We start from the raw sequence: 16827 nt of genomic DNA, 5'->3' as shown, positions 1-16827 counted from the left end.
CATTTGTGTTCAAAGTGGGCATGACATGCATCACCCTGACATGCTCTTTCTATTTTCTGAAAAGGGTAAAGTAAATACAAATTGTTCTTTTTATATTTGAGCATCAGGGATGCTGGAAAGCTTACGTTCCTTACCATCAAGGATGAGCCCCCAACCAAATGATTTTTCATATCTTCACCGATGAATAAAACTGCAAAAAAAAAAAAAAAAAAACTAAGTTATTAGCAAATACGCTCAGTTCAGGTAGGTATACCAAAGCCAAGACTGAATCTGTCTAATCCCACAGTAAACTTCTAGAAAGGTGTTACTGAGAAATTGCACCCACAGAAAGTCTTGGTGCAGGTGGGTTTCTGCTCTTTTCTTCATTAACTATCCTTCAGGCAACAGAAAAGTGTTATTAATACGGATTTATCCTTCAGAGAGCTGTGGGAGAGAGGCAGGGTACTACTTGAACAGGCTGTGTCACAGGGCAAACTAATGATACTTAAGACTTAATATGACTTGGCGTTTAACAGGCATGATCTTTTTAGGAAATGTAGTGCCCACAGTGTCCTTTGACCATGCTGATATTAAGATTTGAAGGCTAATATAGTAATAGTGTGTTTATAGACTTATGGTTCTTACACAATTTTTCATTACAAGTCTAAATTGCTGGGTGTGTTGCCGAAGGTATCCTGACACACCACACGATGGAGACAAAGACTTTGAAATCGACTGAAGTCTGACGTTGAAGTCAGTTCTCAGTTCAGGTGAAATCAAATGAATTGTGAAAATGTGACAGTTCCTGTCCTGTTTTCTTGTCGTTTACAGCTGAAGGTGCATGAGCTGGGGATGATACACCTGTGAGGTAATCCGATTTCGCGGTCACTAAATGCACAATAAAAAAAACGAGCAGTCCCCCCAATTAAGCTCATTTCGTTAGACCTGTTTTTTTTTTTTTTTACGCGGATGTCACACATCTTTCGGTCTTCCTGGAGTTGACAGCAGCGAATGATTAGGTCGCGCCTCACCCTGCAGGCACCTACACTCAGCCAGTATGCGTCGGCGCCGCTCACCGCAGCTTCTCAATGCGACACATGCTGAACCTCCGCACTAACTGGAAGTCAGTGTGAACTTTTGTCAACCTAGTTCAACTACTCTTAGTTCTTCATTAAGTTCGAAATTAAGCTTAAAAACAAAACTTATCTCGCTTTAACTCAAGCTGTATGATGTTGATAGGATCGGCTAATAATTATTTGGGGATATATTTCACACGAATTAGAGAAAAGTTAGTTTGACCCATTTTTTTTTTTTTTTTTTTTTTTTTAGAAAAGTATTTTATTGTTGGTCATTTTTCAACTTTCCGTTGTGCACGCACGTTTCTCTGGAGTGGACCTCGCGTGAAATCCGTTCTCCAAGCCTTCCGGACGAGGCGCGCGCTCACCGGCTCTCTCTCTCTCTTTCTCTCTCACTCACTCACTCGAGCAGCAGTAGCGCGCGACTTTCCTCCGTCCGTCTCGCGAGCCACCGGACACCGCTCGACACTCACCTCGGTCTCCGCGAGCGCGACGCCAGGATTCCCCGGGATAACGACGGGTAAGTGTGCTCCGTTTTCTTTCTTTTTATTTGATTTTAACGATGACCTTAACGGGACACGGGCTGTTTCTGGAATCTCTCTTGAAACACATCGGTCGTTTTTCATCACGGCTCATTTGCTGCTTCGTTACATGTCAAAGTTTTGGGGGAGGAAGTGGCATCTAGTTCATATCTCCGTGAAAAACCTAAAAAAAAACCCCACAAAGTGTCACTCGGGTCTATATGAGCATTTAATGTTTATGTGAATCTGTAATAACAGCAGGCAGAACCGTGTTTATCTAAGGTTCTGTGAAAATTGAGTAAGGCTGGAGTGTTCATTGTTAGATAAAGGGAAGTTTTTCTAGTCGGCTATGAGAAGTTAATCAGGTGCGGCTGCCAGTACTTCCACTCTTTAAAGGATGACATTTGGAAATCAAACTGCCAATGTTGCAGCATTGAAAGACTGGAATTTACACGAGTCTTGTCACAAGCCCCTTCAGGTGGGATCACTAAAGAGCCACTGGTTTCAGCAGTAACATTAACATTTTATGTTACAAAAGGTTAAAGGGTCAACCGGAAAAATGGTTATAGCATTTGGATTTATGGCTGTTGTCTGTGTGTTGGACCTTTCTCAGTTGTTTGAGCGATTCATACTCAAAACAGCCTAAACGCTGGATGTCGGTCTATGGGTATGACCAGTTTTCTTCAAAAGCAGCATATTTTTTAGTAAATGAGTGGGATTTATTTGGCCAAAGGCCTACAGGAAAACACTTTGAGGAAAAGGGAGGGCTGCATGTTTCCTGGACTTGTCAATGTGTCTGATCTGTCTCTGTGGCCTTGGCTTGGTTCGATTGAAGCAGGTGTTTATTCCTTCATTGTGTTATCTGCGTTATCACACCTCCATCTTCATAAATCCTCGTTTCACAATACTGAGGAGTTATCGTGGAATTTTGACAGTCAGATGGGAAAAACGCAATTAGGCTGTCCAAGGCCGGACTTCATCACTTCCTGTTTCTCTACGAGGTCAGTTCCTGTCTTTAGCCTCGGATTTAGGAAGGAGGCGTGGATTTTTTTTTTTTTTTTTTTTAGTGGGGATATGTTAGAAATGGATTCTACCGTCATCTCACAGCTTTCCAACCAAACAGCTGAGGGCTGTGACGGTTTAATCCAAGATAATATATCGAAGGCTTGGTTAGGACCTTCGGACACCCTGTGCAGATGGTGTCAACTGAATGTCTTGTTTTCATGAGGATGTCATTATTCACAGGAATAAAATTAAGATATAACACTTGAGAAACAAACCACATTGTCCAGTAACTTCATGTAAAAGTCCATATTGCCTTTTACCAGTCCATGTCAATCCTCTGTATCTGGAGGATGTGATGACTTCATGTGGAAACAGGACATCCCAGTGACCCAGACACCTTACTTTTCCATTGCCCCACCACCAACTCTGGCCCCCTCTCCTTTCAGTTAGTGTGTGTGTGTGTGTGTGCAACCCGTGAGTATGTGCTATCCATGTGAGGGTTCAGTGACAGCTTGCTTCCCATTGTCCTATCATTCCTGCCCCACTCACACTCTGCATCCTGTGGGGCTTCCTGCTAACGAGGCAGAGTCAGAGAGAAAGGGAGGCCAAGAAGAGAGCTGGAGAAAGTCTGAGCAGAGCACTGGAGTGGTCTAAAAGTATGGAAACATAACAATTGTGTGTGTGTGTGTGTGTGTGTGTGTGTGTGTGTGTATTGCCCTGTGTTCCCATGGTGAATTCCCACTGGGAGCAGCTTATCTGCAGTACACTGTGCAGGAAAGGGTGTGTCATTTGGATTTTGATGTTTGCGAGTGTGACGATGGAGGGTGATGTTATTGTGATTTTATGAATGTGCTAGAATACGTGCTAATGCTTTGTGGATCAGAATTTATATGCTTCCTTATATTGTTCAGAGTGTACAAATATACGGCAATTTACTTTTATGCAGTTGTAGAAAGTACCTCAGCATGTATACACTCCAAAAATGTATTTGTACTCTATTTCCAGTTAATGCCACCTTATATTTGAAATAACTGTCCATATTTATTAGTTGCTTTTCTGGTTTTAGATTTTGCACATAAAACATGATCTTCATAAATTATGATGCATTTTTATTAAGTACCCGACAATACCAAAAGTAGAGTTAAATTGACCTTTATGAACTACATCATTAAGGTGCTTTTTACATGCTAATGCAATGATTATGATGATACATTAATGTAAAATGATGAGGCTCAGTAGCAATTTTGTAGACTGAGACTTTGAAGACCTTAAGTACTGTTCCTGCTTAATTCTTGTAATACCTTTATGTGTAGGGGAAGATTTTTAAAGTGTAATATTACTTTTGCCATAATAGTTTCCTCTCAGCTGTCCACTGGTAGTTAAAAAATATACCGCTATACTGATACTGTTGTTTTATCTACCCAGGTTTTGAGATATCTGGACCCAAAATTTCCACAACCTTGTACAGTAGAAATGAATTAAATGTGGTGGCCAGAATATTAAAAAAATAACTTTCACAAATCCATCAACAAACTCTTTTTAAATACGATGTTGTTATTATTCCACTGATATAACTGCAACAGTTTTCTTGAAGACTTTTTCTTTGTTTGATAGTGTTTTCAGTGAAGAAACAGTTAATAGCGATGTCTATGTATTGCAACATGTAATGACCTTCCACTGTGCTCGGCTGAAGGGGGATATTTCAAAACCTGGGGGAGAGAGAACTGCATTGTCATCATACCATTAGAGCTAGGTAAGAAAATAGTATTTTTAATTTCTAATGTGATTCAAACAAGCCTTGAAACATGTCAAGTGAATGAACCCAAAAAATTAATGTTTGTGTTAATGTCAGCGCCATCAAAAAACCTGTTTTAGAAAAGATGCACCACAAAACCACGATTTAGTGGAAGCAGATTCTATTAGATTAGATTAGATTAGATTAGATCAAATCAACTTTATTGGTACACAAGGGAAATTCCTTGGCCACAGTAGCTCAGTTACATACAGACACTCTTGAAAACTATTAAATAATAAAAATGAAACTAGAATAGAAAATTAGAGATCATTATGATTTTTGTTTGTGTATTTGTCAGCTGATGTGACAGTCACTGAAGAAGTAAAAAAGTATTTCCTGTGGCTCAGGTACAGGGAGAGTGGATTATCCCCCAGTAGCAGGATTGGCAGTTCCATTGCTCTTCTGGTCCAAAATTCAATGTGTCCTTGCGAAAAACACTTGAACCACAAGTTGTTCCTGGTGGCCCGCTCAGTGCCATATATGGCAGCTCTGTCGGTGTCAGCGCTTTGTCTATTAAGTGCAGTCCATTTAACATACCACTTTGAAATGTACTACGAATAAATATAAGGGGAAATAATCGCCACCATTTTATTGTAAGAGGTTTTGCAACTGGTGTCAGTACGCTTAACATATTTTATAAAAGGCAAAAGGCACTGGATGTCAGATGACTTGGCTTTTCCAAAATACATTATGCTAACATTTATCTGTATATCTTTAAACTTATAAAAATTAAACAAACCTCAAGTAATTCCCAAATTGCTTGTTTATTGTATCTTGGTTTCGTTACTTGGTTTCAAGAGGTAAAGAGGAACTCACACTGTTTTTAGATGACTGGTATGATCACTTTTGCAGGACATTTGCAGGCTGCTTTCACACATACACCTAAAAAAGAATCAGTGTGCCACTTTCTGCAGCCAAACCTTACTATCATATCCACCATCACATGCCCACACACTCACACACATACATGTATGTTTTACTCTAGTACCTCTATGGTTTGTAGCAGATTGAAAAATAAAACAAATTGATATCACAAAGCACAAGTGAGAAAGTGAATTCTGCAACTTGACAGGTTATATATTGGTATGTAGGTGCAAATTTGTATATCTTGGATCTGTGTGCATACGAATGTGTGTTTGGATGAATAGTGTCTTGTTTTCATTATGGTGTTCCTTTTTTTATATAAACACCTCAGATGAACTAAATTACTTGGTGCTATTTATGATTTGTCATAGCTTCTGTGTGCAGAGAGGAAGATAGTTGAGGGCAAGTAAATTTGGTCAACAGGAACCCATGAGAGAACAATGACTGTGTATAGCTCCCCTGAACACAGTCCCCAGTGACCCTGTTATTGCATCTCTCCTGTCTGTGGTTGTCTGCCAGTCATAGAAAAGCAGCGAAAGAAGAGTGAAAGGGCAGGGGTGAGATAAAGATGAAAGAGGAGAGGCCTTTTTTTATGCCCTCTCTCACTTCTTTTTGTCCTTTATCAGAAACAGAAAGAAGTCAGCAGTTGAAAGGTGGATAGAGGGAATATGAAAGGTTATTGTTGGAGGGGTGTGGGCTCGAAGTGGAGAAAAACAGCAGTCGAGAGGAAGGTGTGTGTGTGTATATATGTGTGTGTGGATGGGCTCTGTCCTCAGTTTCCAGGAAAAGGGGGGAGCCATCAGAGGAGTGGACAGGAAAGTCTAACAGGGCTAACTTCCTGTAACTCTCCTGATGGTTGACCTGATAGTGAATATGTGTGTGTGTGTGTGTGTGCGCAAATTTTTGCATATTTTACTGTGAGTGAGCAGTAGACTTGTCTCCTCAGACAAGGCCCACGGGGGCTTCTGTGTCTTTATCGATCGTAAGGACTTTGGGGGCATTAGTAGTGCAGATAGGACAAACCTGGCACTCTTCACTGGGAGCTCTGCTGGGATTTTGTTTTTCCCTCCATAATCTACATAAAGTACTTCTTTTTTTTGTACCTCACTAGCATAACTTGTATTCCTCTTCCTGTGTGTGACTTCCCTTACATTCCTTGGTAGGTGGAAAGGCTGCTGCCTGGAGTTTAGTCCACTTTAAAGGTTTCCAGTTTGAGGCCCAGGGCCAATCATACTCACACATCTTAACACCAACGCCACCAACATACATATGTCACATGGGTGATCATGTTAGTTTCGACAAAAACTGAATATAATGACATTCATGCAGGTCGACCCCATTGCAGGGACGTTTTATTAGACTTTAGCTATTTGTGCCTCATAAAGTGGTGACTGAATGTGTAACTGCTGCTCTAAAGATAGCCCCTGAGCAAAACACTTAGCAGTAGACATGTAGATTTTGCTGAAGAAATAATATTGAAAATAAAACTGCGCATGCTCTTATGTTGATGAGAAAAGCGCCTGTTGACTGCATTTCAGCGTCTCTGCACACAATAAAAGTGTTTTACAGTCTTCTCTGTATGTTATTTCCCCTTGATTTTTGGCACTGGCTTTTGCTTTGTCAACACGCGTCCTATTGAAACAATGCGGCCTGCTCTGAACTGGAAGTCAGGAATACAAACGTGTGCATACCAACGCAGGGGTCTTTGTGAAACACATTTCACATCATCTCCAGTGTCTTGTGTCAGTTACCCCTGTTTAGTGGTGACATTTATAGGGCTATTTCACCACAAACCTAAACACCTACACACGCATATTAAATACTTCACACGTACACATCTCTTGTCCAGCGAGGAGTGTGTACCCCTTTCGAAACTGCACAGCAATAGGGAAGTGGTTAACCTCACATTTCTGCTGTCTTTCTTTATCGTGTACTGTCTCCTTTTTTTTTTTTTACTTCTGTCTCCTCGTATCTCTTGTCACACACACTTCTTTATGCATGCTTTACTGCTCTTGAGCCTTTCTCACACATTCTCCACCTTTTCCCTCTCTGGTTCTCTGCCACTCATCCTCCCTTTGCCCTGCTCTCTCATTCCTCTCCCTGTCACTCACCTCTTCTTTCTCTTTCCCTCTTCTTTCCAGTGGCGATGGTGATTGACAGATGATCTGACAGAGGAAGACATCAGGTGAGAAAAAGTTAACTTCTTCCCATCTTGCCTCCACCCCTTATTCCCCCTCTTCCTCCTCTCGCTGGAGGGAAGTTAAGTTTCTATTTAAAGTTTTTTGCTTCTGTCTTCATAGTTCTCTATAGAGTGTTTTACATTAGGAGGACCCCTGTATGTTGGTGTGTTCTGCTTTCACTTTCTATTAGCTTGTCTTTGAAGTCTTACCCATGCCAGTAATCAGGGGGGAAATCGAATACTTACAGTAAACACTGACTGATTTTTTTTTTTAATGCTAAATTATATGCTAAACCATTACATTGTAGAGTCTGTGTACAGTGTTCTGTGACATGACAGGCGCTTTTTAAAACCTAAAAAAAAAAAAAAAAACAGCTTGGGTTTGAGACGTTTAATATATATTTATATTTTTTTTTTATCAGACACCCTGTTTTACAAGCTTGAGGTGCCGAGTTTGAAAAATGTGGGTGTTTATCGTCCAGGGAGGAGCTTTACACGTTATATTATTGGAAATGAAAGATCTATCCTTTTTGTGGGGTGATTCACACTAGGGAGTGAAAGTTATTGACATCTTGGCTTCTGCTGCTTTCACTTTGAACAGTCTAACTTTATACAAGTGAAAATATTAAATTGCTAGGGTCCCCCAAATTACTTTTAATTTTGGAGTATTATTATTATTAGTAGTATTGTAAACAGACCCTTGCTGTTATTGCTGTAAACAAACACAGTGTTGATATATATTATTACAAATATACCAGGTTAAAAAAAAGGCTTTTGTGAACTACACACAGCTCTACTCACAAAGCATCAAGCAGTGACAAAAACAACAACCTTAGATAAGTTGCATCTCTTATTGCTCCTTTCACAGACGCCGTCTCCGTGCTGGTTATTATGGGGTGTGCCTGTTGCAAGCAGAAGAAGTCCACCAAAGGAGCAGCGGCAGCATCATCAGCAGCAGCAGACGTTACAGATCTGTCTCCTAGCAACACAGATGGAGGGTTGTCCGCGGCCTTGACTCAGGGCCGTTACTGTCCCGACCCCACTCAGACCATCCCAGACTTCAACAAGGGCTTCTCATGCAGCACCATTTTCCCCAACACCAACACCCACCAGCGGCCTGGAGGCATAACAAGTACGATTGCGTGTGTCAGAAACAACAGTGTAAAAGAATAGGCTTAGATGCAAAGTTCAGTTTGCCATCCAGCACTTTTTAGCGTTTGTGTTTTCTGATTTTCTTCAAAGGTTTGTGTCTATGTCCATGAAAATAGGGCAATATACACTGCAGGTCTTATGGAGAAGAGTTAAGATACACATGATATGATGAAATTAGGCTGCTTTGTTTTTTATGCACCACCAACAAAACAAAACATGTAGAAACAAAATGTTTTTTAGTGTCAAACACTGTGTCAAAAGGTTGAAATGTTTAGTCTTCGTTTCCTAATTCTTACTGTCTCTCTAACTGTACAACACATATATTTTAACTGTCTTCTTCCACTACAGGTGTATGTCATTCACAGCGTGTGAAATAGTCAAACCCCACAGTGTATAACTAGAAACTAATGATTCCTCTTTTTCATGTCCTGTGCATGCGTGTATGCAGGTGGTGGAGTCACTCTCTTTATAGCTCTGTATGACTATGACGCACGCACTGAAGATGACCTCACTTTCCTGAAAGGAGAGAAATTCCAAATCATCAACAATACGTGAGTGAAAAAAACACACAAATACAGCAGTTGGATGTTAACGATATATGATGATTTTGATCACGTATATTTAGGATCAGTTATGAATCCAAAAAGGTAATTCATTTTATTTAAGAGCCAGAATCTACAATTGAATACCATCCATTAACATGAACTCTCACGTGTCTTTACTGCTACTAGTGATGCTGACAAATTTATTGTCTTGTAGACTTTACTCATACTTACTATGGAAATCTAGAATAAATTTATATGCATGACGTTTGTCTTACTGAGAATCCCATCCGAGGTCTCCTCATGAACTTCATATGTTGAGTCTTTTTCCTCTTTCTCTCTCATCTAGACATCTTCTATTCTTCAGTTTAGCTTTATGTAGATAAAATCTTAGCTGCAATTTTCTCACTTAAAAGATCATTTGCATTTTGCACTTACGCATACAAGATTTTTTTTTTTTTTTTATAAGACTGAGGACACTTAAAAATGTTTTTGGACTTTTTGGTCTTAACGAGGAATAAAGAAAGACGCCTCACATTTTAATTTCATTTCAGCATTGTCAAAAAATATCATGTATTGTGATATATTGTGAAGTGTCATATATTTCATCTTTGCAAACAAATGGATGTTTTGTGCATGATTTGGCAGAGAGGGCGACTGGTGGGAGGCTCGCTCTTTGGACACCGGTAACTCCGGTTACATCCCGTCCAACTATGTAGCTCCCGTGGACTCCATACAGGCCGAGGAGTGAGTACACACCAGCTCAGCAGTGAATGCTGTATATACTGCAATACAGGTTCTAGTGCTGACGTTTACCGTATGCTGAGAGTGGCATTTAATCTAAGGGCAAAGGTTGCATGATGTGTGCTACTGCTGCAGAGACCCATGTGTTGTTGTCATGGTGACAGGTGGTATTTTGGGAAGATGGGGAGAAAGGATGCAGAGAGACAGCTGCTGGGCCATGGAAACCAGAGAGGAACTTTCCTCATACGAGAGAGCGAGACCACAAAGGGTGAAGAGAACCTACATACACACATACACACGCTATTTTTTTTTAACAGGAGCATACTGATCTAAATATGAAAGTGTTTCATATTTCTCACTTTGACCTCATACTTCTGTACTCTCACCTTTTTTTCTCCTTTGCTCCACTGCTTGCCCATCTCAGGTGCTTACTCTCTGTCTATCCGTGATTGGGACGACAACAAAGGAGACCACGTTAAGCATTATAAGATCCGCAAACTGGACAATGGTGGCTACTACATCACCACGAGATCACAGTTCGACACCGTGCAGGAGCTGGTAGAGCACTATACAGGTAAAACACATAGACATGTCAGGAATCTGATTCAGCCTCTTTCTGCCTTTTCTTAAAGTGGGTAAAAGTTTTAAATTATGTTGCATTTCAACAAAGTATCTTTATGTTGCTCCGGCTTAATCTTAACTTTACTTTGATTCTTGGCTCAATCAAATACTAAATAATTTCAATTTGTCTTATTCTTTTTCTACCCGATTTATAATTACACTATTAGCATTGGTGCCAGGTGAGTACATTAATTAATGGAACTTGTGCCATTTTATACTCCTACTCCACTACATGTATTTGACATTTTAAGTTCCATTGCTAGTTCGAGTTTTGTCTGTGTCCGGACTATTTGCTATAGATGAAACTTAATATCCTCCACCTTTTATTTGTGATTAGGTATTTCTGTATTGTGGTTTAACTGCTTTTACTTTAATAAAGGATTTGAATACTTTCCTCACCACTGACTATTAGTGACTTATTACACTTGAATGAACTCAGAATTTGTGAAAGGCGGGGTGCACACTCTCCACTTCCTCTGGTCTCTGTCGATGTAAGTCTGCCCTCTAGTGGCTCGTGTTGATGTAGCAAGTGCTCTGCAGTGCGTGCACTTTATGTGACACGATCATCAAAAGATTTGGCCACATATGATTGCCATTTTTTCTTTTCCCAGCATTTATTTGTTTTGTTGTGCTGTAACTGTAGTGCCTCTGTATGTTCTTCTTGTGTATCTTTATTTGCTACTGCTGCTCAGAATGTGTGTATTTGTCAACCTGTCTTGTTTTTTCTTTCTTTGCTTTTGCTCTGTTTTCTTTTCCTCCTCTCTTCACCTGTCTGTTTGTCTCTCCCTGCTCTCTCAGAGAGAGCGGCGGGACTGTGCTGCCGTTTGATTGGCAGCTGTAAGCGGGGCATGCCTAAGCTGGCCGACTTATCAGTGAAGACCAAGGATATGTGGGAGATTCCCCGCGAATCCCTCCAGCTGATTAAAAAACTGGGCAACGGCCAGTTTGGAGAAGTCTGGATGGGTAGGACTGGTGGGACTGGGTTGCAGGGGAAGGGAAGTGACAGCGTGAGCACATCTGGATTTTTTTTTAAAAAAGTATTGAAACAAGAACAGGTACATTTAAGTCTTTATGTTTAGTTGACACAAACATGAGTAAACATTTTCACTATAAAGACACTTTGACCTTACAAGCATATACTGTAAGGCCATGTTCATTTGTGTGTATTGTTCAGAGTGTACCTGTGGATCAGACCACAAAGACAGCAACACACACACATAGTTGTGACATGTAGTCTGGACTATTTGATTGAAAACTGGAGCAGTGAAACTAATCCTTGAAAGATCCTGTGTATGTGATGATAATTACACCCAGGCAACCGCTGAATGAATAAAAATAGGTTGTGTTTTACATCCGGATGTGCAGAGCTGTTCCTGTCTTACCCTGTTGTTGCATGTGCATGTTTCATCATCTCACTTCACTTCTTTGTCACCCCTCACCCATCCTACTTCTTTCTTTCCACCCATCACTTCATCATTTTTCTCCTTTTCCCCTTCTCCCACTCCTTAAATCCTCCCACTCTTTCATTTCCTTTTCCTAATCTCCTCCCTCCTTGGCTTCTACATCCTCCACAATTAGGCAGTAATGACGGGCTGTGTTATTACCTGACCAAGCCCTGTCTCAACTCCACACCTCTCACCATGGGCCTTGGGCGGGACGCATGGGAGGTGTCCAGGGAAACGCTGTCCATGCAAAGGAAGCTGGGACAGGGCTGCTTTGGGGACGTGTGGATGGGTGAGAACGACATTACCAATGTCTGATGTCCTCTACAGGCTTAGAGGGAACACTGTCAAGCATTGTCCTCTGTAGAGTCCTTTACTGTCTTGTAACAAAATATTGTTGGTAATGCTAAATGTCTGGCTCTGACCGGCCATTTTTTTGTATCAAAGCAAAGTTTGTTTTTCCCCAATAAACTGCATATTAGCTGGTGTTCCCATAGGATTTATGTACAATTACACCTATGACCAATTTCTTGTCAAAGATGTTGTACAGTTTCTCTAACTAAATCCTAGTGGGTTGGGTGTCTGACCCTTGCAGAGTTTCTTCTTGAAGCCAGCCAAGCTCTGTGCCTGTCGATATAACTCAGGTGCTGCTGGTAAACGTTCTTCCCTCCCTCCTAACATTACGCCATCATTTGTCATGCATGCTTATCAAAATAACCATCACTTGCATGCACGAGGAGTTTGACCATGTGTATTCATTACACCATACATATTTGCCTTTTGTTTTAAATCAGTATATAATTATTTGTATGTGTGGATGTTTATATTCTGACACACGTAATATGTACTGTTGCCAGTATGCAAGAAAATTGGTGTGTAAGCTTGCGCAGTGTGTGTGTGTGTGTTTCCATGTTGTATTGATGCTTTAACATCCCCTTGTCTGTATGCCAGGCATGTGGAACGGCACCACCAAGGTAGCGGTGAAGACTCTGAAACCAGGAACTATGTCCCCTGAGGCCTTCCTAGAGGAGGCTCAGATCATGAAGAGACTTCGCCATGACAAGCTGGTGCAGCTTTACGCCGTTGTGTCTGAGGAGCCCATCTACATTATCACTGAGTTCATGAGCCAAGGTATCAGGCTGAGTAAACGATCATACCTGTGATGTCCTCTAGACACAGTATTAAATTACCATCAGATGGAAACCTGACTGAAAAGTGAGCTCCTCAGAAATTGGACAAGGTTTTTTCCTTGTAAAGTTGATAAAACGGTACAGTATTCAGATCGCATATCACCATAGTCTGAATTTGTTATAGTAATAATAATAAAGGCTGCATGGAGATCACATTAAAATATCAAAAGTGAAAATCAGTTGGATACATGGTAGATTTGCAGTGCAGCAATTTAATTGAAAATAAAGAAAATTTACAGAAATGTTCTGTAGCTTGTAAAGAAAACCACAAAATTCCCGCACTAAAATGACCCACTTGTTACTGTACATGGTCCTTGTTGTAATTTTCAACCTTTTTTTTTTTAATGAAACTTTTGAGATGTTCTGCTCGACAAACTAACTTGAACAATCTGAAAGATTCTACAATGATCTATTCCCTGCTTCCAAAAACACTGACTTCCTAACCATTCCAGGGATTTTCTTTCTTCCCCAGTGCATGACCCAAAATCTCCCTCTGCAGGCAAAATATGCCTTTAATATTCTGCTCTTGTGTTTATGAATTTACAAGCACCTATCTAATAAGAATTTGATTAAAAATACATGATGTATACTTCATGCCATACGGTGTGATACGTGGGAGCAGATGTGTTGACCACAGTGGGCATATGGGGCCTGTCATGATGCCACTTTCTTTTTCAGGAAGTTTGCTGGACTTCTTAAAAGATGGAGAGGGACAAAGACTGAAGCTGCCTCAGCTGGTGGACATGGCTGCACAGGTGAGTTAAAGACAGATGCAAACACACAATTATAGACACACACGCTAAAAGTAAACAGTAGCTGAGCTTGGTTATTTCTGGCTTTTTTTTTTACAGATCGCTGCTGGGATGGCGTATATTGAGAGAATGAACTATATCCATCGTGACCTGCGAGCAGCCAACATCCTTGTCGGGGACAATCTTGTGTGCAAAATTGCTGACTTTGGCCTGGCTAGGCTCATTGAGGACAATGAGTACACAGCTAGACAAGGTAACAACAGCATGTGATATTAAAGGATCATTCCAGTTTATTTCACTCCATAAGTTAGTGAGTATGTTTATCTATACAGTGTGCATGTGAATGAGAGCGATAAAGCGATGCATGCTTGCACAATGGAATGATAAAGAGCGTCTGCTTCTGCTTCCATGCCTATATTTTTAAAACATAACTTCTCCTAATTATATGATTATGCATCCTCACTGTGTTGCTATGGTTTCAGGGGCGAAGTTCCCCATCAAGTGGACGGCTCCAGAAGCTGCACTGTATGGACGCTTTACCATCAAGTCGGATGTCTGGAGCTTTGGCATCCTACTAACTGAACTCATCACTAAAGGACGTGTCCCATACCCAGGTACTGGATGACTCTTAATTGTTTTGTATGTTTTAATTTCACATGCAGTTTTACTGTGTCCTTGAGCACAGATTTTAATGTGAATTTTGCAATAAATCTTAATATTGTGACAAGAATTATGAAGGATCACAACACAGGTTAGAAGAAGAAGAATAGAATTCATATAATTCTTCTGTTCAATCCAGAAGAATTATATAAGTTTGATAAAAAAAAATAACAATAATACATCTACCGTAATAAGGAATATAGATTTTGGAAATTAAACATCTTATATAAATATAAATGTAAAAATAAATAATTTATTATAATTTTATATTATTATAATATATAATTTAATGAAGACTCATGTGCTATATGTTCTTAAATACCTAAACTATTTACTTGTTAGATATTTCCTTTAAAACTCGACACCTAAAGAGCTTTTAATCTCAGTACGGTTAATACATTTATCTTATATAAATGTTTCTTGTTTTTGAAATTATTTTTATTTTAAATTATTTGGTGTTTCAATTAATTGTCTTTTAATGGTTCTCTGTGCCCCTCTCATACCTCTTCCCTTCTCATCTTCTTTAGGCATGAACAACCGTGAGGTGCTGGAGCAGGTGGAAAGAGGCTACCGGATGCCCTGTGCCCCGGGCTGCCCCGCCTCGCTCCATGAACTGATGCTGCAGTGCTGGAGGCGGGAACCCGATGAGAGGCACACTTTCGAGTACCTGCAGTCCTTCTTGGAGGATTACTTCACTGCCACAGAGCCGCAGTACCAGCCTGGAGAAAACCTGTGACCACATGCTAGTCAGACAGATGCAGAGCAATAAATGGACAGTCAGAGACAGACAGCCATGGAAACATATACGCTGGCAGGCAGATTGTAGGGTATAAACATGCTGTCTTTGTATTTGTTGCTCAGACACTATATGGACACACACACACACAAAACACTCACATATTAAGATACATATCATTTCCTTGTTTAATTGTTTAAAGACAGTTTCCTTGCCTTTGGTCATCGATCACTGCAGCCTGTTCAGGACAGATCAGTCAACCGTGCTGAAAACTGGAGTCGGAGCTCTGCTGGTCAGGCCTTGCAGTAATGTTGCTTTACTCTGTAACCATGACAACAAGGAACTGGAAGAAGATGTTGTGTTGAGGTGGGGGGTGGTTGAGTTGGTAGATGATCTGTTCAGCTACCATATATGTCCAGGTCCTTTGATTTCTCTTTGTAAAAAGAGTGTTTCAGTAGATTAACTGTTTACCTGAGGTAAACATGTTGCCGCAGACAGCAACAGCTAGTGCAACAGGTTCTTATGCAGTTGGAATATTGTGTTTGAAAAATGTCAGCATGAACCTGTGTGGGAGCTGTGTAGTTAATGTACGGACAAGGGCACTCCTATGTCTGCTTTAAGAAATTGACACTCCTTGAGTAAGAGAACAGAGGATTTTCAACCCAGTTGTGCTTTTGAGATAAAAAAAAAACTGCTGAACTGAACCAGTTCATTTTCTGACTCCTGACTGGGAGACTGGTTTCAAACCTGCCACAATGTGCCTTAAAGTGGTCAAATTAAAGGTTACTTTAGATTTTAAGTAGGCTACCTTTCTTTTTTTTTTTTTGTTTGTTTGTTAGCAAAGCCGGAGAGATGGTAAGGAATGCTCTTTGTTTGTTTGGTAATTCACATGACAATTTGGTATGAGCTGTCTCTTGTTATTTTAATTTAACTCAGATATATCAGTGCATCACAAAAACTTCACTTCTAGCCTATAACTAGTTACCATGTATTCGTTTCATTGGGAGGGCAGGGTGATATGTTGCATGTAAAGGGGAACAAGCATTGTCAGTAGGTTGTACCTATTTTCCTGACAAGAATGTAACCTTTATACTGAGTTTCCCCTGTCATGTTATTTTAATAAAGCTCAGATATCTTTTCCAATTTAAGCCATGTCTGTGATTCCGTGTGTGTTTGGACATTTTTTCTTCATTTATTTGTTATTTCCTTATAAGTGAAAACAAAGACAGGGCTCATCACAGGCAAAAGACAAAAATATAGGGATGAATGATCATTTTCTGTAGCCTTTATTTAAATTTTTGGTATTTTTTTTTTTATATTCATGAAGTACATTTCTGAGGCTACGAGGAAGCATTTTTATTTTCGTATTATTCATGTAGTTACACAAAAATTAAAAGTGGGCTAATGAGTTGAAACCAACTATTCAGTCGCTTCTATGTTATCAATTTTGACTAGTTAGCTGCAATAGTTATGTTGGAAAGTTAAAAATGTATTTACAGCAGGGCTGAAATGTTCACATAATTTGTTTCTACGTGTTTTATAAAATATATGTCACTGTTATCACAGGCA

General features: G+C 40.0%; 1 protein-coding gene across 5 annotated transcripts; it reads left to right on the top strand.

Moving 5' to 3' along the window:
• The first annotated feature begins 1346 nt into the window (after positions 1–1346).
• yrk (Yes-related kinase) lies at positions 1347–16406 on the top strand. Of its 5 annotated transcripts, XM_026299518.1 has the most exons (14): positions 1510–1575; positions 4275–4334; positions 7382–7425; positions 8288–8551; positions 9020–9122; positions 9762–9860; positions 10022–10125; positions 10282–10431; positions 11277–11441; positions 12872–13051; positions 13789–13865; positions 13962–14115; positions 14345–14476; positions 15050–16406. In XM_026299518.1, the coding sequence occupies exons 4-14, from the start codon at positions 8311–8313 to the stop codon at positions 15256–15258; spliced, it is 1614 nt and encodes a 537-aa protein (XP_026155303.1). In that variant the 5' UTR covers positions 1510–1575; positions 4275–4334; positions 7382–7425; positions 8288–8310; the 3' UTR covers positions 15259–16406. The 5 variants fall into 5 exon arrangements, with proteins under 5 accessions (XP_026155307.1, XP_026155305.1, XP_026155302.1 ...); XM_026299520.1 differs by lacking the exons at positions 4275–4334; positions 11277–11441 and adding an exon at positions 12057–12212 and having other exon boundaries at positions 1435–1575; XM_026299517.1 differs by lacking the exon at positions 4275–4334 and having other exon boundaries at positions 1435–1575.
• Positions 16407–16827: the final 421 nt, after the last annotated feature.

The sequence above is a fragment of the Mastacembelus armatus genome, chromosome 11, assembly GCF_900324485.2.
Source record: "Mastacembelus armatus chromosome 11, fMasArm1.2, whole genome shotgun sequence".
In the NCBI taxonomy this organism is placed as follows: domain Eukaryota; kingdom Metazoa; phylum Chordata; class Actinopteri; order Synbranchiformes; family Mastacembelidae; genus Mastacembelus; species Mastacembelus armatus.
This window is presented reverse-complemented; position numbering and strand designations above follow the sequence as displayed.